Genomic DNA, 25,684 nt, shown 5'->3' with positions numbered 1-25,684 from the left:
TGACCTTGCACTATGGCCTTCACACAAGTCGTAAATGGTTTTCATAAGTTTCATGAAAAACCTATTGAAAAAAGTAAATTTTTTTTGGACATGTAGTAAGCTATTTTGTTTTGAATTTTTTTAAAATATTAGAAAGGGTTTATATTAATAGATAAAATCAAATAAGTTGTTTATAGAGAGTAATTCGAATACAAAATGTGTTTTAAGCTTTGGAGGAAGATGGTTTTCTGTTTGATTATGTAAAGGTTCTACATTATATAAAGAGATTATACAATCGTGTGGGTTGAATCTTTGGATGAAATTTCCTATTGCTGGATTCAAACACAAATTATTTTTTATTTTTTTATACCAAGTTGTCTGAAAGATGGGATAAATTATGTTACATGTATAGGTATTAGAATATGTAGAAATACGACTAGGAGAACCAAGGGAACAAGATGTCACTGATGTTTATATGTAGAGTTGTGATACGATTGGATTCTATTATACATATTGGTGTCTTAATAGTATCTACAATTATTTTTAAGGAAGATGTTTAGACGTTGCTTGATTTTCAATGAAAGGTATAGTATATGATTAAATTAAATCATTTGTACGTGAGGGAGACACCCAGCATCTTACATTGATAGCATTTTTTTTAAGAAGCCAAGATAAATTAAAACTAATTAATTAGATAAAAAATGTGACCAAGAAAAGAAAATAGCATACAAAAATTAAACATCAAATAGTTTTCTCCTTAAATCTTAGTTAAATTGGTAAATGTCAATATTGTTAGGTTAAACGTTTTGTCTCAAATTCGTACTTGGAGCATAAACATCAAACATTATTATGATATTGACCAATCAAATACAACTAAAACTACTCATATTTAATAACCACTACGCAACCAATGGGATGGATCCACCATCGGTGCAAATTCACCTGAAATTCTTTGACATTCTATGGGAACCATGACCAAGCCAACAATTTAATACGATCTACAAAAATATGATATACACAATTTTGTTGTTTAAAAACACCAAGTTTTATAGGGAGCTAATTCTTCCAAAAACAAGCTAATCACACTACAATCAAACAATGCCAAACTCTTTTATCCGAATAAGTTAGAGAAAAAATGAATATAAGAGTTAATTTGATTAGAGAAGGCACCATAAAACCCAAAATCAATTCAAAACTATTACCCACAGTTTGCTAAATAAGAGTCAATCTACAAATGAATGTTGTGATGATTCCACGGCACCACACCTGACATTGGCAGCATTGAAAATTCATTTCATGCACCACACCTACAACATTGGTAGCATTGAGAAATCATTTCATGCATACATGCATTGGTGACAATTTTTATTTATTTATGTAGTTTTATAGATTAGATCCGGTATAAAAGCTAGCAATGCAAAATGTAAGAGTTCAATTTAGTCTGAAGAAAAGTTTTTGTTTTATTTTCAATATGTTCTCTATAATTATTTGAAAACAAAACAGTAAGTATTTTTCTTTTACTTAATTACATTTTTAGTCCATTTTACAGTTTTTTTTTTATTTAAATATTTTTTTTAGTCATCAAAATACTCCATTTTAAAAAATATATACCAAAACGACCTACTTTTTCTCATGGTCGCATACACCTTTGACCACATGAAGGATTTTTTTTTGAGAGGTAACAAATAACATGTTATATTATCTTAACAACTCTTGTAATATTTATATTATTTTAACAACTCCTCCTATTTTGGAGATAAATTAGCAACTTCATTTTATTTTGCTAATTAATCAAATAAAATATATTAAATTAAAAAAAAATAAAGGAGGGAGTTGTTAACAAAATAAAATTAAGTACTTAATTTATCTAAAAAATAGGGGGAGAATTGTTAACAAAATAAAATTAAGTTTATAAAATAATACATGTGATATGTTCTAGCACATCTATTCAACCACATTAATTTTGATGTATTTTCTTCTTCAAATTAATGTATTTTGTTTGATGTTATTAATTAGTTATAATTATTTTTATTATTATTATTTTTATTATTATTATTTTTAATTATTAATAAAATAGAATTAAGTTGTTAATTTATCTGTTAAGAGGAGGTTGTTAAAATAGTATAAATTTATCTATAAATCAAGAGGGATTTGTTAAAATAATATAATAAGTTGTTTGTTTTGGTACATCTATTCAATCGCGTTTTTTTCCTAAAATTTTCTTTTTTAAAATATTTTTATTATTTTTCATTTATTAACTTAACAATGAAGAAAAAAAAATTAAAACTTTGTACATGGCCGCAACCCGGAATGCATGCGACCTTTTACTGCTCCTAAAAAAAATCCATTTGATGGTCGCGGGACTGGAATGCGACCTATACACTTTTAAAGCAAAAAATAACGATTTTAATAGCTAAAAACACCACTTTTGTTTAGTAAAAATTGAGTTATATCTCAAAGGCTTAAATATATGTTTTTCATCTTTTATCTTTTACCCAATATTCATTTTGGTTATTTATTTATTTTTTTTTTAATTTAGTTTCGTCTTTTATCTTTTGTAATTAATGAATATTGGTCATTTTCATCATAATTCTTTGAAACGATTTTATGATAGTCATGAATTGTAATTTTAGATCAATTATAAAGTTAAGTGCGCAAACTTAACAAAGACGATATAAAAATACAAATAAATTGGATAAAATGTCATTCATTTCAAATAATTTATATCTATTTCGAAGCATGCAAAGAGAGTTTTGTCAAGTACAAGTCTATTATTCAGTTAAATTGATGTTTTTTTGAAAGAATATTAGAGTAGACACATGTTGGACATTGTTAGAAGAGATTCTAATGGCCAGAAGATGCTACTTTTGTTGTGATTGTGAAAAATGACTAAAATACATCACTTATAAAAGATAAATGACAAAGATAAATAAATAAAATATAATTGACCAAAACGAATATTATATAAAAGATAAATGACCAAAATTGTAATTCAGTCTAATTAAACTTACAACAAATGTGATGATTGATTGACCAAAAAAATTGATTTTAAAATAGGATGATTATTTTTCGTAAGTGTCATAAAATATGTGGAAAAAAAGTGCAATTAAGCCTCACCTTTTTTATTTTTAGGGTATATTTTGCACAACAACAAAAATTAACTCCGTCAAAGATCTCACAATAGATTTAAAGGATGTCTCTCATATACGATGAATATTCATGTGTATAAATGTCAATCAACCCATCCCAACTCGTAATGTTTGATTCAAGTATGATCTAGTCCAAAAATATACAGAGACAAAAAAATGATAAGACAATAACATATTTGAAAAAAAGACCGAGTTTGATTACTCCTCCCTCGAGTTATTCGTCTTGTCCTAATTCATTTTATGGACAAAAGATTATTTTACTTTATTTTATATTATTATTATTATTATTATTAGTTTCACTATATCCACTACGCCAAAAATGACATTTAACAGCGCCCCTTTTACAACGTTTGCTAAACACAAGCGCTGTTGTAAATATATTTTAAAAATAACGGAGCCTTTTACAGCGCTTTTGTTGACAAGCGCTGTAAAACAAGTGCTGTTGTATGTCATATAATGTTTGCGCATAACGTTATAAGGCTTTTACAACGCTTGTCAAAAAAGCGCTGTAAAATGAAGCGCTTTCGCGTATCAGTTACAATGTTTTTTTCACAAGCGTTGTAAAATACATGCGCTTTCATTGAATTTAACTACCTATTACAACGCTTTTTTCACAAACCCTGTAAACTACATCTTTCAAAAAATTATATACGTTGGAAACCCTCATATCCTCTACATCTTTCAAATAATTATATACGTTGGGAACCCTAATATCCTCTACGTATTGTGCGGCCATCTACGTTGTCTCAAGAATTTTTTACACATGATCTGTTATGTTTTGTTATATATATATTAAATCTACTAAAATTTTTTATATATATATATATATATATATATTAAATCTCTTCTACACATGATCTGTTATGTTTTGAAATTGTCAAAAATTGTCAAAAACTCATACCACATGATCTGTTCTGTTTTGAAATTGTTAGTTGTTATTGGTTTCTTTTTGAAACTTGTTGATATGTTTTGAAAGCTTATTATTTTTGTAACTGCATTTATATAGGTGTATAATATGGATAGGAAATGGATGTCAGCCAATCGATTGTCAAAAGAGTATGAAATTGGAGTGAAGGAGTTTGTTGAGTTTGCAGTGAAGAATGCAAAAGATCCAAATAGAGTAGTTTGTCCTTGTTTAAAATGTTGTTTTGGAAAACGTGTTAGAGAAGATGAATTAGAAGGACATCTAGTATGTAATGGAATTGATCAAAGCTACACATGTTGGATAAGACATGGTGAGAAAAAAAAAGGAAACATTAATTTTGAGAATAGTTCGACATATGCTTCAACTGACTTCGATACAGATACATATGAGCCGGACCGAGTTGATGAGATCGCAAAAGCAGTTGAAGAAGATCTTCGAGATTGTCCTAAAATGTTTGAAAGTTTGTTGAGTGATGCAGAGAAAGAATTATATAATGGTTGTACTAAATTCACAAGACTGTCAGCGATATTAAAGTTGTACAACTTAAAAGCGAGTAATGGATGGTCTGATAAAAGCTTTACAGAATTATTAACACTCATAAAAGATATGTTGCCAGATGATAATGAACTTCCCAGTCGAACCTACGAGGCTAAACGGATTTTGTGTTCTATTGGAATGAGTTACGAAAGGATTCATGCGTGTCCTAACGATTGCATTTTATTTCGAAACGAATATGAACTACTTAAGGCGTGTCCAAAATGCAATGTCTCTCGATATAAGAAGAAAGAATCTACTCCAGCAAAAGTCGTGTGGTATTTTCCTATAATACCAAGATTTAGGCGCATGTATCGCAGTGAAGAAGATTCAAAACACTTGACATGGCATGCAGATGAAAGAATTAGAGATGGAATGTTTCGACACCCTGCAGATTCCCCACAATGGGCAAAAATTGATCACGAGTATCCTGAATTCGGGATAGAGTCAAGAAATCTAAGACTTGCACTTTCTACTGATGGAATGAATCCACATGGTCTTCAAAGCATCTCACATAGCACGTGGCCTGTGATTTTGGTAATATATAACCTACCTCCATGGTTATGTATGAAGCGTAAGTTTATGATGTTGTCTCTGTTAATTTCTGGACCCAAACAACCGGGGAATGATATCGACGTATACTTGACTCCTCTAATCGAAGATTTAAAAAGTATGTGGGAGACAAGTGTGGAAGTTTATGATGGGTATAGGAAAAAGTGTTTCAATTTGAGGGCTATGTTGTTCGGCACAATTAATGATTTTCCAGCATATGGTAATTTATCAGGATATAGCATTAAAGGTCAGTGTGCATGTCCTATATGTGAAGAGAGTACAAATTGGATGCGGTTGAAACATTGTAAGAAGAATGTGTTTCTTGGACATCGTAGATTTTTACCTTATAGTCATCAGTATCGTGGGTGGAGAAATGCATTCAATGGAAAATCAGAGGAAGGTAAAGCTCCTTTAGCACCGACTGGATATCAAATACTTGAAAAAGTACAAGGTTTGACCAATAAATTTGGCAAACCTTTTGCGGGAGAGCTGGTGAAAACTGGGTGGAAGAAAAAGTCAATTTTCTTTGAATTGCCATATTGGAAGTCATTGTATGTAAGACATTTCCTCGATGTGATGCATATTGAAAAAAATGTATTTGAAAGTGTTATTGGTACGTTACTCAATGTTCCAGGAAAGTCTAAAGATGGCGTCAATGCAAGATTGGACTTGGTCGATATGGGAATAAGAAATGAACTGGCTCCAGTAAAGAAAGGAAATCGCACATATCTACCTCCAGCCGCTCATACTCTATCTAGAAAGGAAAAAATTGTTTTATGTAAATTTCTACACGAAGTTAAAGTTCCAGAAGGATACTCTTCGAACATTAAAAATTTGGTTTGTATGAAAGACCTCAAGTTAAAAGGTTTGAAGACCCATGATTGTCATATTATAATGGAGCATTTGCTACCAATAGGTATACGTTCCATTTTACCTGAAAAAGTTCGACTAGCCTTAACTAGATTATGTTTCTTCTTCAGGGAAATTTGTAGTAAAGTGATCGACCCTCAGAAATTACCGACATTGCAGAGGGAAATTGTTGTTACTTTGTGTGAGCTTGAAATGTATTTCCCACCATCGTTTTTTGATATAATGGTTCACCTTACTGTTCATCTGGTTAAGGAGACACAACTTTGTGGGCCAGCTTATATGAGATGGATGTATCCGATAGAACGATATATGAAAATATTAAAAGGGTACGTAAAAAGTAGAAGTCGACCAGAAGGTTGTATTGCTGAACGATACATTGTTGAAGAGGCTGCTGAATTTTGTACTGAATATCTGTCCAATGTTGAATCCATAGGGCTTCCCATGTCTCGTCATTCGGGAAGACTATCAGGAGAAGGGATAACTGGAAGGAGACTACTGACTATATCAAGGACAGAATGGGAGCAGGCACAATTGTATGTTCTGCACAATGATGATGAGGTTCAACCGTATGTTACAATACACATTGATCAGTTATCTCGTTTGAACATGAATAGGAATCAAAATTGGATAACTCGAGAGCACAATCGAAGTTTTGTAACATGGTTAAAAAATCACATAATGTCAAAATTTGATATAGACCCCGGATCAATTTCAAATAGATTGAGGTGGCTAGCAAATGGTCCGAGCTTACATGTCTTTTCTTACACTGGTTATGTTATTAACGGCTACACATTTTATACCAAAGAACAAGATGATCAGACCACTATGCAAAATAGTGGAGTCACTCTCGTAGCTGAAGCGATGCATGTCTCAAGTGCAAAAGACAAAAACCCAATATATGCAAATCTATCATATTTTGGGGTTATCGAGCGCATATGGGAGTTAGACTACACAATGTTTCGTGTTCCCATATTTGGTTGCAAGTGGGTCGATAATAATAATGGCGTTCGGATTGATGAGTCAGGATTCTTGCTTGTCGATTTTAATAGGGTGGGATACAAAGACGAGCCTTTTATTTTAGCGTCGCAAGCTCAACAAGTGTTTTATGTCACTGATCCTTCTAATGATAAATGGTCTGTTGTCCTATCGACCAATAAAATAAGTGATGATAACAATAATGATGAAGATGTTGGTAATGATCTTTTATTTGCAACATCACAACAACCACATGAAATTGATTCAACTGATGATGGTTTATATCTTAGAGATGATCATGATGAGGGAATTTGGATTAATCCATCGTTTCGTATTGTAAATGGACAAACAAATGTGAATGTCACCAGGAAAAGAAGAAGGGCATCACATACCAGCATATTGGGATCCTAGTTATAACATCTCACAGTTTGCTACTAATATATAATGTAAATTAAGTGCCAATTCGATTGGAATAAATGTCTGAGTTACAGTCATCCAAAATTGAACCCAAATAAAACCAACACAAAAATAACATACTGAGGTCTTTTACAACGCTTTTTATAAAAAGCGCTGTAAAAGACCCTTTTGAAAATAAGTAAAAAAGACATTTTACAGCGCTTATTTGACAAAGCGTTGTAAACAAGCTTTAAAAATAATATTCATCAGACACCTAACATGACTATCTCTAACAGGATTTTCTTCAAACACCTTGTACGCATCATAGGAATCCCCAAAAACACATTGTTAACAAAAACATCAGACTCAAACCCATTTTTCGCAACATGGCAATGAACCTGAATACCAAGTTTCGATCCACTTATCGACGAATTAGCACACGATTTAAGAAGGAAAGGGAATGTAAAGAGATAAAAAGGGTGTTAAGGTAGAGATTGAATTGTGAAAGAGTAAGCTTTGATGTTTGTGAAGAACATGCATAAAAGGAGAAGAGTTTGGTGAAGAGGAAGAGATTGGAGAAGACCAGTTACTACTATGTGGGTTTTGCATGTTGAGCTTGTTTAAAAAATAACATAACAAAACACAAAAATAATAAGGCCTTTTACAGCGCTCATTCAAAAAAGCGCTGTAAAAGGCTTAAAAAAAACATTCATATAACATAATAAAACAAGGAGGTCTATTACAACGCTTGTTCAAATAAGCGCTGTAAAATACTGTTTTAAAAATAAAATAAAGAGACCTTTTACAGCGCTTATTTGATCAAGCGCTGTAAAAGGGTTTTATATATAACATAATAAAACAATGAGGTATTTTACAACGCTTATTGGGAAAAGTGCTGTAAAAGAGCCTTTTAAAAAATTAAATAAGAACACCTTTTAGAGCGCTTTTTAAACAAGCGCTGTTAAAGGGTTATAAAAAAGCGTCGTAAAAGGGTTACGTATATATAACAGTAACCGCTTCAGTTTCCTCTTCATTACGTAAACTTCACTATCATCTCAACCTTCACCGTTCTTCTCTTCTTTTGCAAACCCTATCATCCCGTCCATTACGAACCTTATTTCCACGATCATCTCCTTCATTTCGAACCTTATTTCCATCCAAGATCATCTCTCCCATTTCACACAATATATTTTCATTGAAATACGTAACCCTCATTACGTATTTCTTCAAACCGTATTTCTGTGAACCATATTTCTGTGAACTTTCTGCAAACCCTCTTTTCTTTGCATTTCGTCTTTCTTCGAACCATCATTATTCAGGTATTGATGTTATTAAATTTTTGTAATCATTAAAATGCATGTTGAGCTTGTTTAAGATATACTGATACATGTTGAGCTTGTTTATAATAATGCATGATGCATGTTGAGCTTGTTGATGTTATACTAAACTGCATGTTGAACTTGTTGTAGTTAAATGGATACAAACAAAGATATAGAAGTTCAAAATGAAGAAGTTGGCACCTCTAAGACTTACGAAAAAGAAGTCAAACGTGGTGCAACTATCATGCAAAAAGTCATTAAAGAAAGGAGTAATGGCATTAAATTTGAGGTATACTATACTCTATTTGCTGTGTGTTTTTTTTATCTTTTTTTAGGGTTTAGGGCATGTACTTACTATATGAGTTTATTAGGTTGGCTGGAACGAGAGTGGTCAGCCAGTTGACCCCAACAGCTCCATGTTTGTAAGCTACATTGGGGCTGTTGTTCGTCAAAATGTCCCAATAACAATAGACAACTGGAGAGATAAGGCGTTGAAGGATGCCAAAGATATCATCTGGAATGACATTCAAGTAAATATTTTGATCTACTCTTTTGTCATTTATAATGTTTTTTCTGTAAAATACATTACTTATGATTGTTTTCATTGCAGACCACTTTTGTTCTTGATGAGGAACGAAAGTCATATGTTTTGAGAGTTGCTGGGAAAATCCATCGTGGATTTAGATCCCATCTCTCAAATTTCTATCTAAAAGATAGAGAAGGAAACACAAATGCTGAACCTCCAAAGATATATCAACATTATATATCAAAGGATGAATGGAGTGCATTTGTTTCCAAACGTTCTGACCCGGCGTTTGTCGTAAGTGATTAATTTATTAGCATTTGTGTTTTATTATTCATATTCGTAGCGTATTTTAAATTTTTACACAATTGCTATTTTTTTTTATATTGAATATTAGTAAGGCAAATCGCGAACGGGCAAGCAATCCAAAACACCCATACAAGAAATCACGTATGGGATATGCACGCCTTGATCAACAACTTGTAAGTAATTAAACATCACTTTTATATAATGAAGTAATTTGTATTATAAACTATAGTGTGTAACTAATTTGTATTATTTTATTTATGATTTTAACGAATAGAGAAAAGACACCCAAGCCGATCAACCCTTGGGTCGTCATATCTTATGGAAGGAAGCGCGTGTTAACAAAGACGGAGTGGTTGATAATGAAAATTTCAAAAAAGTTGTAGAACTTTGTGTAAGTATAATATCACTTTCATATTTTATAATATTGTATTTTAAAAATGCTATTGAACTTATCTTTTTAATGTTACATGTATTTTAGGAAACTATTGAACAAAGTTCTGAAACTCAAGAGGGCAACAAGGATACTTGCAGGGACATTCTTGGGAAAGTGTTTAATGTCCCTGAGTATTCCGGTCGAGTTAGGGGGAAAGGATTTGGCGTAACTCCCAAAAGCTTTTTTCCTCAAGAGAAGCGCCAAAAACCTTCCAACGAGGAAATATTAGAGAAGCTCAGAATCCTATCAGAGCAGTGGCACTCTTGGTGAATACAAATAAAGACAAGCAACTTCCGGATCAGCTCCAACCTGAAATACAAATGGAGAGTGAAACCGCAAGTTGGAACGTCGATTTGAAAAGTATTCCCGAGGTAATTAATTACTTACTTGCTTATGTAATTACTTATGTATTAAACAAACTTATATATTAACCGTACTTATGTTTTAACTATTGATTTAGGGTGTCACTACATGTGTCCTATACTTGTCCTCGCCTACTCAACGGAAGGTGGGAAAAGGAATATTGCACAATACTTCGGGAGAAGTATTGCACAATATTCCGACCCCCGCGGGCCATGTCAAAGTATCGCCTACGGTTGCTTTCGAACCAACTGCACCGTTGCCCATACCGGACAACGATGGAGATATGAAGTTCTTAAGCGACGCTATTGGCAGTTACGTGGCATGGCCCACACACCTTGTTGCCCTCGAAAAAAAGATTCCCAAGGACAAATCAGTTACATCTCCCGAAAAGGTTTGTCACATTTATTGCCTAAGGTTTTTTATTTTTTCAGATTCAATAAACTAACATTTTACCTCATTTTTGTAGGTCCAAATAAATAAACCACCCCTACAGCCAAAAAAAGGCAGCAAACCTCAAAAATTGGAGGTTAATAGGGCTGCCAAACTACAAAGGCTGGAGGGTAATAAAGCTGCCAAACTTGCAGCAACAAAAAATCTGGATCGGGGAAAATCGGTCGCTGCTGCTGCTGCTCCTAATAAAAGTCAGCCACGCCTTGGTAAATACGGGGCGTGTCTTGACATCCAAATAAAAAGGAACATGGGCAGCAGCAACGATTCGCCCATTGTACAAATGAATCAAGACATCTTTGGAGATGAGTATATTGAATACCTCGAAAAGGAGCAAATGTACGAACTTCTCGAACATAAGGAGCTGAGTGCTACTGTAATCAGCTTGTACATAAGGTAAAAAATACTTTTAATTGCATTTATTTGTAATTAATTAAATGTATTGGTAATTAATCTAGTTTAAAATTTTCATTGAAGGTTTTTGTACGAGAAGGTCGTGTGCACGAGGAAGCAGCAGCGATCGCGCATCGTACACATGAATAAAGATATATTTGGAGATGAGTATGTTGAATATCTCGAAAAGGAGCACATATACGAACTTCTCGAACATAAGGAGCCCAGTGCTACTGTAATCAGCTTGTACATAAGGTAAAAAATACTTTTAATTGCATTTATTGGTAGTTAATTAAATGTATTGGTAATTAATCTAGTTTAAAAAATTTTCATTGAAGGATTTTGTATGAGAAGGTCGTGTGCACGAGGAAATTGTCAAATAAATACTCATTCTTGTCTCCGCATAAGATGTCGATGTGGAAACTCGATCCAGACAATGTAAAGAAATACATTGTAGATATGTTTTTAGGAAATATGGAAAATGATAAATTGTTCTTGGCACCATATAATTCAGGGTACGTAATTTTATCTTTTTTAATTGATGAGAATTTAATTTATTAGTTGTCTATAAACAAAATTGCTTAACCAATTTTTTGTTGTTGTAGGGCACATTGGGTGCTATTTGCAATCAATGCGGTCTCTGAAGTGATATACTATTTGGATCCCGTGCACGGCAATTACACCAATCACCTCGAAATAAAGACTATACTCGACACGTAAGTAATATTCATTTATTTCTTACATATATATATATATATATATAATGTGTTTGTTCATGCTATAATAATCACATTTATTCATTCGATAGTGCCTTAAAAGTTTTTCGAGCTCAAAGAAGCGCTAAAGTGTCGAACCAAAAGTCTAATAACATTACATGGATCCCAATAAAGTGCCCTCGTCAAACAAATAACATCGACTGTGGGTACTACATATTGAGATTCATGAAGGAGATTGTTGAGAAGAATAAAACTATTATCCCAGAAACGGTACGGTATTTGCATTATATGATTTTCATATATAAATTATCTATATATTTGATACTAACTTAATATAATATGTTCAATTTTTATATTGCAGTACTTTGCCAATTCCAGTCCATCATATTCTGAGGAAGATCTGATGGAATTAAAGGAAGAATGGTGTCAGTACGTGCTTGACATGAAAATTATTTGATTTTCTGGGAAATAGCTTGCTGCTGGGCAAGGGATCTGAATATTATATGGTAGCTAGTGCATATAATGTATATTCTGTTAGTTATTATATGTAAATGATCATAGGACACAATATATGAACATGCATATGGATCTGAATGTAGTTTAGGTTGTAAATTAGGTTATATATATATACGTATCTGAATGTAGGTAATTAGGTTGTAAATTAGGTTGTATATATGTATCTGAATGTAGTTACTTAGGTTGTAAATTACAGAGTTACATATATGTTAAAAAAGTTACAGAGTTCTGATTTATGTTCTATTGATTGTGTGAACTGATTGTCTATAATATGTTCTGTTCTACTGATTGTGAAGTGATTTTGGATCAAAAATAATTTTGGGTACAATGATAAAAGACAGCGCTTTTTAAAAAAAGTGCCATAAAAAGCTAAAAAGCACCTTTCATTTCAAATAATTAATTTGAAGAATAAAACTATTATCCCAGAAACGGTACGGTATTTGCATTATATGATTTTCATATATAAATTATCTATATATTTGATACTAACTTAATATAATATGTTCAATTTTTATATTGCAGTACTTTGACAATTCCAGTCCATCATATTCTGAGGAAGATCTGATGGAATTAAAGGAAGACTGGTGTCAGTATGTGCTTGACATGCAAATTATTTGATTTTCTGGGAAATAGCTTGCTGCTGGGCAAGGGATCTGAATATTATATGGTAGCTAGTGCATATTATGTATATTCTGTTAGTTATTATATGTAAATGATCATAGGACACAATATATGAACATGCATATGAATATGTAGTTAATTAGGTTGTAAATTAGGTTATATATATGTATCTGAATGTAGTTAATTAGGTTGTAAATTACAGAGTTACAGAGTTACATATATGTTAATTAAGTTACAGAGTTCTGTTTTCTGTTCTACTGATTGTGTGAACTGTTTATGGTATTTGAATATGTTTTGTTGTTGTATGCACTGATTGTGAACTGATTTTGGATCAAAATAATTTTGGATACAAAGATAAAAGACAACGCTTTCTAAAAAAAATGCCATAAAAAGCTAAAAAGCGCTTTTCATTTCAAATAATTAATTTACAGCGTTTAAAAAAAAAAACATATTTTACAGCGTTTTTTTTAAAAAGCGCTGTAAAATGTTGTTGTAAAGCGCTATAATGGTGTACATTTTACAGCGCTTTTTTGAGAAAGCGTTGTAAAATGTACAACAAAAGCGCTGTAAAATGCAGACCCATAATTTCATATAATGGGTGTGCATTTTACAGCGCTTTTGTTAGAAAGCGCTCTAAAAGCAGACCCATAACTCATATAATGGGTGTGCATTTTACAGCGCTTTTCTGAAAAAACGCTGTAAAATGTGCATAACAAGCGCACGTTATATTTACATGTTTTATAGCGCTTTTTTAAAAGCGCTGTTGTATATTTTACAGCGCTCGATTCCACAGCGGTTTTTTTTTTTTTGAAAAAGCGCTGTAAATGGATTAAAAAAAACGTTGTAAAATGCAGTTTTTCGCGTAGTGATCTTAAAATACAACTAAGTCTAACCTCGCTTTACACCTATAGTCTAGAGTTGAATAAAATGAATCGCATTACAAAGTATTCTTTGACTACCAACCTTCTTATTAAAAGGGAGGAGTGGATATTTAATTACGCGGTTAGTGATATGTTTGAACACCACTTATAATATTTAACAAATCTTTGTGAAAGCAAATTATCTCCATCAAATGTCATTTGATGGTGTATTTTTAAGTCTTTACTAATAAAGTTTTTTAAGTTTTGTCCATTTTTTTCTTATGAACTTTACGTTATTTCGTAAGGGTTGGATTCAAGTAAAAGAAATTGACTTAACCTAATTTTAAAATCGAATAAAAAAGACATCAAATTCAACATAATGTACACTCTTATATAAGAGATTCAAACTGCTTGCCACTAACACAATTCTTTGAAAAAAAAATGACACAATTCTTTCAAAGGTATCTGCTTATATTTAATGCATAACGGTATCTACTTCCAGAAGAAAGTTTGTAGGAAAACAAAAAGATAAAATAAAGTTACAACTATATGATAAGGATTTTGAATAATATAAAAAATCTGCTATGGCATAATTATAGCTGCTAATTTGTAAGAAGTCTTCTAGGCACAGAAACATGAGTATCCTTGGTTAGATCATTGACAATAACATGTCATGTTATGTAGTTAAAGTTGAAAGACAATAAAACACTTCGTCTGTTTTTCTATTGTTATTTAAAATTAACTAATTTCCTTTTAAAATAATGACAGTGGTTGACCGGTGACCAATGGTAGTTATTGGTTGGGAGCTGGCGGCCAGCTGTGGTTATGACACTATCTTACCATCAACTGCAATGATCAACACTCATATTAATCTAGCAGCATTTTTTATAGGAGTTTCCTTTAATGTGAAACGTCTTAGTATGTGTTTGGAGTAGCGTTTATTCACTATTGAAGGGTCACACATTAAAAAATATGCTCTTTTACATTCTTATATTCTATTATATAAGGAGTGTACTACCAACACATTAGACAATAAAAAAATTAATCTAAGAAGATTGATCTTTGAATCTATAAATCTATATGGGTTTTAGTTAATTTTATTTATTGATTTTTATTATTATTATTAATAATAATAATAATAATAATAATAATAATAATAATAAGTTAAAGTTAAAAGAACACATTTTTTTAGGTTTATTTTATATTTTGATTCATTTGATTTGAACTATTGAGCTAAATTCAGTTGCTCGTGAACTTGAATCAAGTCGTGTTCGAGTTGAAAATAAATTTGTGACAAATTAAAATTAAATTTAAAATTAAACCAATTCTTATCGAGTCAAGCCGAGTCAAACCCAAATTGAACTCATTTCAGGGATGGACAAAGTTCAGTTCTGAACTACAATAGTTTGAAAATTGAACCAAACTGGTTTTTAGTTTAAAAACCAAACTAAACCGGTTTTCAATTCAAAAAATCGAACCGAACTGTTTTATAAACTGGTGAACCAGTTTATTACTTTGAACCGAACTAAACCAGTTTAACTTAGTTTTTTGTTTATATAGGCCAAATTTTACATAATTACCCCTAATTACTTCTAAAAAATAAATTCGGTTGAAGTTTTTTGAAATAAAAACCGGTTCGGTTCAATTTTTTCGAATTGAAAACCGGTTCGGTTCGGTTTTTTCAAACTGAAAACCAGTTCGATTCAGTTCTAGTTTTAAAAATTCAATTCGAAAACAGTTCGAATATCAATTTTTATAGATCAGTTCAGTTGAGTTCTGTAATTTGATTCAATTTTTGGTTTTTTTAAAGACCTTTATATAAAACCGTGAGATTGTATTCTATATTTCACTACGAAAGAAGGTTTAAATGAAAGTTGTGGAGTAATAGTTATGCCGCGACCCATAACTGATAATTAATATTAACTAATATCAGCCTTATAAATCTTGTGCAATGTTCCGCCCATGGAACTAGCTTTTAGGGTTGAATTAGACCTAAAGATCAGATTACAAGAGTAATAATTACAAAAATCCCAATTGCTGTAATTATATGATTTGGCTAACCTATACAGTAAATATAGACACTATTCAGTATTCACATGCTCACCAATCACCATCAACTACCGGTATCACTCAATTTCAACAAGCATAATCTTGAAGACCATGTCGACATTAAAAGTTACAAATAACCATGGGACAAAGTTAATTGATTTCAATTACACAACCAAATAGCTGAAAGTATGTGAATGGTTATTAAACTCAACCCACCTTATTTATATCATCTTCTGTTTCACAATTGCCAATCAAATAGGCTTCACATTGTCATCTTGCATGAGTTCGAGGACCCTCACTCCACCACTGATGTTTTTCTACAAAATTTCAGAAAAGGTGAGAAAAGGAGTTAATTATTTTAAACAGATTCCATATATTCATTTAAATGCTTTTTTTATCGAATGAGAATTCCTTAAAAGAAAGAGGCACATAAAATAATTTAAAAAAAAAAGTCCCCCAGACCAACCAAAAATGGAGGGGAAAAAGTAAACAAACTCAAAAGAACTCTTTGATCCTTAATTGAAAACCCCTAATGATAATTGAACCATTATTGACGGCCATATTCTTCCTAAGAAACCATGTATAGAAACTATGCTGAATAATTTTTTCCCCCACACGTGCAGATAAATGGCCAAACAAAAAATATTATTCAACAGATAAAAAATAATTGGCAGAAAATTAAAAATGAGACAAACACAATTTTTAACGTGAAAAACTTCCCTCAAATTAAGAGAATAAAAACTACGGGACCTAGTCCAGTAAAAACACTTCCACTATAATAATTAATGGGTCTTCTTAATAACAATAGGGAACATCAATTAACAATAACAACCTTATAACAATCTTCCACTAAAGTGGGTATGCCAAAGTAACTCTTAGAGAAGATAAAATCACTCAAACTATATATTAAAGTAACAAACTCAGTGGTAATAATAACATACTAAATTTGTAGATCAAACGGAGCAAGTTTGCTACACACCTGTTACCACCACCGAAACCAACACTTATTTTTCTTCTCTGACAACCGTTCTCTTTCGTTCTTCTAATTCTTAGGATTTCTAAATCGCTTGTATTTCCTTCACGTGACCCTAGCCTAATAATACCTTTTCTTTTTCTTTCTTTTATTTCAATAATAATAATACTAATAAAACTAGTGGGTTCCACTTGGGGAGTGAGTTCACCCAACAAATCTCCCCCTCACGACTCAAATGGAAAGGTACTGCTCAACCATGTCAGCTTTCTTTCTACAGCATATCATCTTCAACATAGACAAAGTCTTCGTCATCATATCTGAACCATTCTCATCAGTATGAATCTTCTCAATTAAAAATGACTTCATTTCCAGTGCATCTCATATCCAATGATACCGCACTTCAATATGCTTCGACTTTGCATAAAAAGTCGGATTCTTGCTGAGATGGATCACACTCTGACTGTCACAGGATAACACAAACTTGTCTTGCTTAAGGCGTAATTGTAACGCCCCAAATTTTTGAACCGAATATTACTTAAAAATATTTATTTTCTTTTAGAAACAACTAATTTTTTTTTTCTTATGAGTAGTTCATGATGTAATAAATTGAAGATGCGTAAGAAAATAACTTGATATATTTTTTTTTCGTAAAACAACATAATGTAATTTACTAAAATATTATTTATTTATTCATTTGCAAAATTAATATTCCAATTGTTAGATCGATATTCATTTATGGTCCAAAATAAAATAAATTCTCTTTAAGTGAAATTCAAAAGAAACAAGGTTGACTGAAATTAATTATATTCAATTATTTACTAGCAAATGAAATCTCACTTCCACATTTCTATTAAAAGTTAATGATGATGAATAAATAACTTTACAATGTACCACAAAAATTTTAGTAATACAAAACATTATTTTTAAGTAAAAGTCTCATTCTCCCCCGCGCGTGCACCAATCAAACATCATTCATACAACTTTTTGGGATCATTAATACCTAAATGTTGGTGTAAGGGGTCAGTTCATCCCACAACAAAAATTAAACCAAATAATAAATTAACAGCCATAAAATATGAATATAAAATCTTTTCGTAATAAAAGATTTAAAGAAATTAATTATTTAATAGTTCTCAAATGGGTGTCAAAAATCATAAAATATATCTAAATAAATCAAGTAGCAACCGTAGAACAAATAATTCTATCAAAATAAAAATAAAAATAAAATGTATGCAAGTTATGCATGCTCCTAAATATACATGATCCGGATATAACCAGCCACACAGGCGTCCACACAGAAGTCACCCATACCAATGGGAAAAAAGTAAATCAGCCACACATGCGTCCACAAAGATGCATATGATATGTCATAAAATGATAATGATGCTCAAAATGTACATATCACCACTCACTTAAATAATCACACAAATCATCAGCCACTTAGGCAACCACAAAGATAACAATATTTAAAACACAAATCATCAGCCACTTAGGCAACCACAAAGATAATAATATTTAAAACACAAATCACCAGCCACCTAGGCAACCACAAGATAATGATATTTAAAACACAAGTCACCAGCCACTTAGGCAACCACAAAGATAACAATATTTAAAACACAAATCACCAGTCACTTAGGCAACCACAAAAATAAAATATTTTAGATTAAATTTTTTAATCACATAAGACATCAAATTTATATTCTTATGGAAGTTCATACTTATAGCTCAATAACTTCAACACATCAAATATGCACGTGAACAAATATCTCAAAATCACCACTTTCATTTTAATAATCCATAAGATTCGATTTGACTACGTGTTATTGATAACCATTAAAACTCGTATCACCAAGAATACCATAAACAACATAAATTTCATTCATTTCACTATAAAGTTTTCAGCATTCTAAAAATGGACTATTCATTAATGCCTTCAATAATCAATTAACTCATATTATTAAAATTAAAGAGATATAAAATTTTCATCAATTTCTTCAAGACACGTATATTGTTCATAAAAGTCAAATTTTAAATTTAGAATACGCAAAAGTCAACACTTAAAATCAAATACATAATAATATATATATTACTAACTACATCATTATAAAAATTATAACTTTATAACTAAATACTCTAAAACACGTTAAACACTAAACATTTTCACTACAAACATATTTATCAAGATATAATAATAAAAATATAACTCTATAATTAATTTTATCAAGATAGAGGTATTAAAAAAAAACAATCAAAGCATTATAGTTAATTTCTTTACGACGAAAGTAAAATCAATTTTTTTCTTTTAAGACATCCAGACATCGTATCAATATCTTACGAATCGCTAATTTAATATCTAGCCTAACTCAGCATGGAGAAAAGCCCTTACCTTAGGCGTTTTCTTTCTTAACATCTCTAAATTCGCACGAGAAATAGCTTATGAGGCAATGATGAATTCAACACCGATAGATATTGGGATTTATGACTTGGAAAATTATTTTAGGAGTGTACGAATGACAAATAGGTGTGACAACAAGAGGCCTAATGGAAATGTATGAACGTAATAGCTATTTACGTTGCAATATTACGATTGAGTTCTTGTCTAAAATTCAAGTGCACTTAATTCTAAAATTATGCTACCAATAATTACTATTTATTTAATTTTATTAGGTTGTTACAAAGTCAATTGAAATCATGTGTATTTATGTATATGAGTTAATTAGGATTAACTAATAAAGTTCACCATATATTGCAGGGTGTCACACCATCCATTTTAATTAAATAAATAAATTAGAGATTGTCACATCACCCTTTTAATGTTTTTCTTTATCTAATAGTTACGAAACCAAAAATTTCATAGAATTATTTTTGTAGACAATTAAAATAAAATTATAATTTTAGTTTAAAAGAGATGAATGCAATAGTCTTTTTGTGTCCTCTCTTAATTGCACAAATCATGTGTATTTATGTATATGAGTTAATTAGGATTAACTAATAAAGTTCACCATATATTGCAGGGTGTCACACCATCCATTTTAATTAAATAAATAAATTAGAGATTGTCACATCACCCTTTTAATGTTTTTCTTTATCTAATAGTTACGAAACCAAAAATTTCATAAAATTATTTTTGTAGACATTTAAAATAAAATTATAATTTTAGTTTAAAAGAGATGAATGCATGAGATACAAAAAGGACAATAGTCTTTTTGTGTCCTCTCTTAATTGCACAAAAAAAACTTATAATTAAATTTATAATCTTCCTTTAAAAAATAAATTAAAGGTGTTAAAAATGAGTTAATGCATTTTTTTTTAGGATGAAACAAAAATATTTTCAAAACACTTATATATAAAGGTTGGGTTTCACTAACTCTATAATATCTCCTAAAATAAATACTTATTTGGTCGTAAATAAAACTAACAAACAATATAACTTTTATAAATTCTAATTTAATTAAATAATTCAACTAATATTTTATCAACCAAAATAAATCAAGCAAGACAAAAATACCACCCACACATAACAAAATAACACAAACATATCTAACACATCAATTTCATGATTATCGAAACTAATCAAATAAAAAATGTACAATAGTCCATTTAGAAAATAATCACATCATAAATCATCCCTATGTAATTGTCACACCAAAATAATTAAATAAAAATAAAGGTTATAATTATTCAGGTAAAATAGAGTGTGATAAAATTGAGTTTAATTTATTTATACATAAAGTAATTATTTATTTAATAATAAATCGTAACAATTACTAACAAGACACATATATAATATATATGAAAATTTTGGAGTGTTACAGTAACTCATGTAGGAATTTCTTCAACCACAATAGTTCTTTGGAAGCTTCAGTTGTTGCAATGTACTCAACTTTAGTAGTGGACAAAGCAACACAATTTTGTAGTCTTGATTGCCAAGACACAGCTCCCCCTGCAAATGCCATCATATAACCAGAAGTAGATTTTCTAGAATGAAGATCACCTGCCATATATGTATCTGTGTAGCCATCCAACACAGGTTCACCACCTCCATAGCATAAATACACTTTGGAAGTGCCTCTGAAGTATCAAAGAATCCACTTCACTGCTTGCCAATGATCTTTATCAGGATTAGAGAGAAACCGACTAACAACTCCAACTGCATGAGCAATATCTGCCCTTGTGCATACCATAACATACATCAAACTACCAACTGCAGATGCATAACGAATATTTTTCATCTCTTCTTTGTCCTTCTCACTTGTAGGACATTTATCAGAATTTAATTTAAAATGACTAGCAAATGGAGTACTAACAGGTTTGCAATTGCTCTTGTTAAAACTCTCTAACACCTTCTCAATATAATTGTGTTGAGACAACCACAATTTATTATTTTTTCTATCACGAGTGATTCTCATACCCAGAATTTGCTTTGCAGGACCCAAGTCTTTCATTGCAAAAGACTTGTTCAAATCTTTTTTCAAAGATTGAATCTTCTTAGTGTCGTGACCAACAATCAACATGTCATCCACATATAATAAGAGAATAAAATAATCACCATCAGAGAATTTCTTGATAAACACACAATGGTCAGAAGTATTTTTCCATACCCATGTTTCTCCATGAAAGAATCAAATATCTTATACCATTGTCGATGTGCGTGTTTGAGCCAATACAAGCTTTTCTTTAATTTGCACACAAGCTGATCTTTACCTTTGACTTCGAAACCCTCTGGTTTCTCCATATAGATCTCTTTCTCCAAATCACCATGAATGAATGCAATTTTCACATCAAGTTGTTCAACTTCTAGGTTCAAACTAGCTGCTAACCCAAGCACAACTCGGATAGAGGACATCTTCACCACAAGTGAAAAAATTTCATCAAAGTCAATACCTTTTCTCTGATTAAAACCTTTCACAACTAATCTTGTTTTGTATCTTGGTTGAGAACGATTCTCTTCTGTCTTTACCAAATCAAATGTGTGATTCTCATGCAAGGAAGTCATCTCTTCTTGGATGGTCTTCAACCACTTTTCTTTATCAACATTTGTAATAGCATCTTGATAATACTTTGGCTCTCCACTATCAGTGATCATCACATACTCATGTGGAGGATATCTTTGAGAAGTTTTACGTTCTCTAGTAGATCTTCTCAACTCAACCTCGACTGGTGGCTCAACTGGAACCTGCTCATCTGGTGAGGCACATGATCATCAATTACGTTCTCATCATCTACCTGTATATATCCCCCATCAACAAAGGTTTCTGCAGGGGGCTTAGGCACAACATCAATATAACTTCTAGAATTTGGTTTCTGTTTTTCAGCTTTATTAAAATCTTCAATAGTCTGGTCTTCAAGAAATATCACATATCGGCTTCTGATAATTTTCTTGTCAACCGGATCCCACAATCTATAACCAAATTCTTCATCACCATAACCTACGAATATACACGGTTTGGATTTACTACCAAGCTTGGACCTCTCATCTCTTGGAATGTGAACAAAGCATCTGCAACCAAAAACTCTCAAATAACTGTAAGAAACATATTTCCTTATCCACACTCTATTTGGAACATCACCATCAAGTGGAATATAAGGAGAAAGATGGATCAAATCCACTGCAGTTTTCATTGATTCACCCCAAAAGGATTTCGATAATTTTGCATGAGTGAGCATACATCTGATTATGTCATTAATCGTACGATTCATTCTCTCTGCAACACCATTATGCTGAGTGGAAGTACAAAAGTACGCCTAAGAAGGGGGGTGAATTAGGTGTTAGTAAATTTTCTTGTTTTTAGTGATATGGTACGTCCAGTAAATAGATGAACACAATAGATTTATCCTGGTTCCCCTTATAACAAAGGGTACGTCCAGTCCTCTTGCATACCACAAGAGATTGATCCACTAATTGTCAGAAAATGTACAACTCCCACCCTGAGATTCTTGCTACAAACTTCTAACAACACTTCTAAGATAGCACACCACTATCTTAGATTAAGTTATTTTTAAGAAAGTATTCCTTTCTTTTACAAGTGATACAATATGATTTGAATAAGAATAAGGAAAGGTATGTTGATAAACAATCCAATAACAATTCAAGTACTTGAGAACCTTTCTGAATGATATGAAAATGAAATGCAAGTACTTTGTAAAAAATCAGAATTTGTTCAAAGTTGTTCAAGGTATTGATTCAAGGATTGTGTGTGGTTTGATATGAAGTTATGGGGTATTTATACTCCATAAACATCTCTTCAGATTCGTGGCCATTAACCCAAGAGGTTTGATGAAAGAATACAATGATTTGGAGCCATTCCAGATCTGAAAAATTGTATTGCTTCTAGTTGTATTCGAATACAGGATGTGTGTATTCGAAAACACCTCTTTGTAACGTTCAAAAATATTCAAAAATTACACCTTGTATTCGAATACACATGTGTGTAGTCGAATACAGATTAGTGAAAATTTGCCACTGACTTACTTTGTATTCGACTACAGAAGGTTGTAGCCGAATACAAATATGAGCATTTTGGCCACTGACTTGATGTGTATTCGACTACACATAGTCGTAGTCGAATACAACTTTGAGACTTTTGCTTCTGACTTGCTTTGTATTCGAATACAAGATGCTGTATTCGAATACATTATGTATTTTGTCAAAAATATGATTTTTAAGATTTTGTTAATGTTGTTTTGACTTTTGAAAATACTTTAAATGCATATGTAAATATGACTTGTTCTCATGTAATTGAAATATTGGTTTGTATCATATACCTTTACATTTTAACATTTAATGTTTGGATTTGAAGCTTATTAATGAAGATATTTGATCTTCTTTTTGATCTTGTTGCATTGACCATAATTGTTGTTCTTTGTCTTCATCAAAAACATGTAGTTTTACATTCTCCCCCTTTTTGATTATGACAAAATGTTATTGTTGTGGAGAGATTGTATAATTCGAACCATTGCTCCCCCGTAGTATATGCTTACTCCCCGTTGTATGTGATTAATTGAAAAATTGTTTGAGAACCTACAAGATGTGTAAGGCAACAACAATACCAAATTTTCTCCCCTTTTTGACATGATCAAAAAGAAGGAAAAATATAGAGACATACATATGCAAGAATATGCACACAAGTAAAGATAAAAGTAGTACACATAATAAAAAATTGACATAACGAAGGATAAAGGCAAGTTCAATTAAGTACAGCAAAATAGTCAACATGTGTTTAACAAAGTTCAACTTAGTACATAAAGCATACCATAAGACAAACTACAAATTAAGACATGAAACAAACTACAAATCATAATAGAATCCTAGTGTCGATCAAAATCCGTTGGAATGTGAAAATGATCAAGTTTGTCAGATAAACTACTAATGTCTTGAGATAACTCGTCATGGTTGCGAGCAATAGTAGTTTCAATGTTCTGGAAGCGAATGTTGACAGAAGTGGTCAGATTTTCGAATTGAGTTTTAAAGAAGGTTTGGAAAGAATCAAGGCGAGCCATGAGCATTTGATTGGAGATATAGTCATCATCAGAGGCTGTATCCTCGTCATCTTCATCAGCCTGGGCAGTAGTATTGGAGGGTCCAACAGTGTCTTCTTGAGTAGCATCAGATGGTTGATCATAATCACCTTTATGCACAAAAGAGTCAAGTTGCTCATTCCATACTATCTGCATGCTAGGCAGGACGCCCAGTCCAGCATATTCTCTTTTGTGGGTGTATACATGACTTCATCAGAGAAGTCTCCCCCAAAGTGTTCCAAAATCCGGGAAACTTCCTTCGCATATGGTAATCCAATTGCCTCTCGGGATCCAAACATAACAGACTTCACAAAGTATGCCCAATTTAGTTGACAACCTTCATACATGAAATTCATAATTTGTAATTCAAACTCTGAAATTTGGGAGTAATTTCCAGCCTTTGGAACCATAATGCAGCTAAGGAAATAGTGCAAAAGGCGATTATCAACGATAAGATTTCCCACTCCATACCGTTGCTGGGCATATTTGGAACCAGCCTGAGTCCGCTTTTGTTCCATTGTGCGTCTGCCAAACCGACATAGGGCAACATATGCATCATACTTAGAGATATCAGCCCATTCACACAAGTTGTTGGGACAAAACTTTTGACCTTTAAACGGAATGTTCAGAATTTCGCCTATGGTTTTGGTATTGAACCTAATGATTTTACCCTTAACTCGAGATACCAGCATTTTTCCATCTTGGATGAGATTGCAATAAAAAACCCTAACTAAGTCAGGATAAACAGGACCTTTGTAACTCAGGAAACTTAAAGGCAGAGAAAGAGTTTAAAGTACCATATTTTGGAATAATAAGGCGCTTGTTGGAGTAGAATGTGCGAAAATGATCAATTTCTTCCGGTGTGTGTAGAAGCCGGGATAAATCTGTGATATTGGGATTCCTTGTTCATTTTCTTGAGGGACCCACTGCTGCATGCTTGGTTCTTGATGCTCGTTTGCGGGCATCCATGGTGAGAAAAGGAGGTTTTGGTGAAAAATGGGTTTGAGAGAAATGTGAGAAATCTGATGATAAATGCCAAGAAAGAAGTAAGGGTTGATGTAGTTTGCAAGGTTGGTTGAATGGGTAACTGAGTGAAAGGAGGATGGACGAGATTTTGGGAGAGGAGAGGAGAGGCTACAGCTGTGTATTCGAATACCAAATGTAAAATAACCCTAAAATGTGAAACAACTTTTATATCTAGGCAAAAACGCGAAGGTGTATTTGACTACACCTAGTTGTATTCGAATACACATTGTTCTGG

The 25,684-nt window shown here is 31.9% G+C and overlaps 1 protein-coding gene across 1 annotated transcript; it reads left to right on the top strand.

Moving 5' to 3' along the window:
• The first annotated feature begins 10,284 nt into the window (after positions 1-10,284).
• Positions 10,285-11,276, top strand: LOC140920694 (uncharacterized). The gene is made up of 3 exons (XM_073369506.1): positions 10,285-10,335; positions 10,473-10,718; positions 10,794-11,276. The coding sequence occupies exons 1-3, from the start codon at positions 10,285-10,287 to the stop codon at positions 11,172-11,174; spliced, it is 678 nt and encodes a 225-aa protein (XP_073225607.1). The 3' UTR covers positions 11,175-11,276.
• The last annotated feature ends 14,408 nt before the right edge of the window (positions 11,277-25,684 follow it).

This window comes from Cicer arietinum, chromosome 6 (genome assembly GCF_000331145.2).
Source record: "Cicer arietinum cultivar CDC Frontier isolate Library 1 chromosome 6, Cicar.CDCFrontier_v2.0, whole genome shotgun sequence".
NCBI lineage: Eukaryota > Viridiplantae > Streptophyta > Magnoliopsida > Fabales > Fabaceae > Cicer > Cicer arietinum.
The sequence above is the reverse complement of the archived record's forward strand: the minus strand, read 5'-3'. Positions and strand labels throughout refer to the sequence as shown.

Excerpts from the sequence above, each read along its gene's own strand:
- LOC140920694 (XM_073369506.1), top strand. The coding sequence starts at position 10,285 with ATGGAGAGTGAAACCGCAAGTTGGAACGTCGATTTGAAAAGTATTCCC. Across the intron at positions 10,336-10,472 it reads ATTTGAAAAGTATTCCCGAG|GTGGGAAAAGGAATATTGCA; the intron begins GTAATTAATTAC and ends ACTCAACGGAAG. Across the intron at positions 10,719-10,793 it reads CAGTTACATCTCCCGAAAAG|GTCCAAATAAATAAACCACC; the intron begins GTTTGTCACATT and ends TCATTTTTGTAG.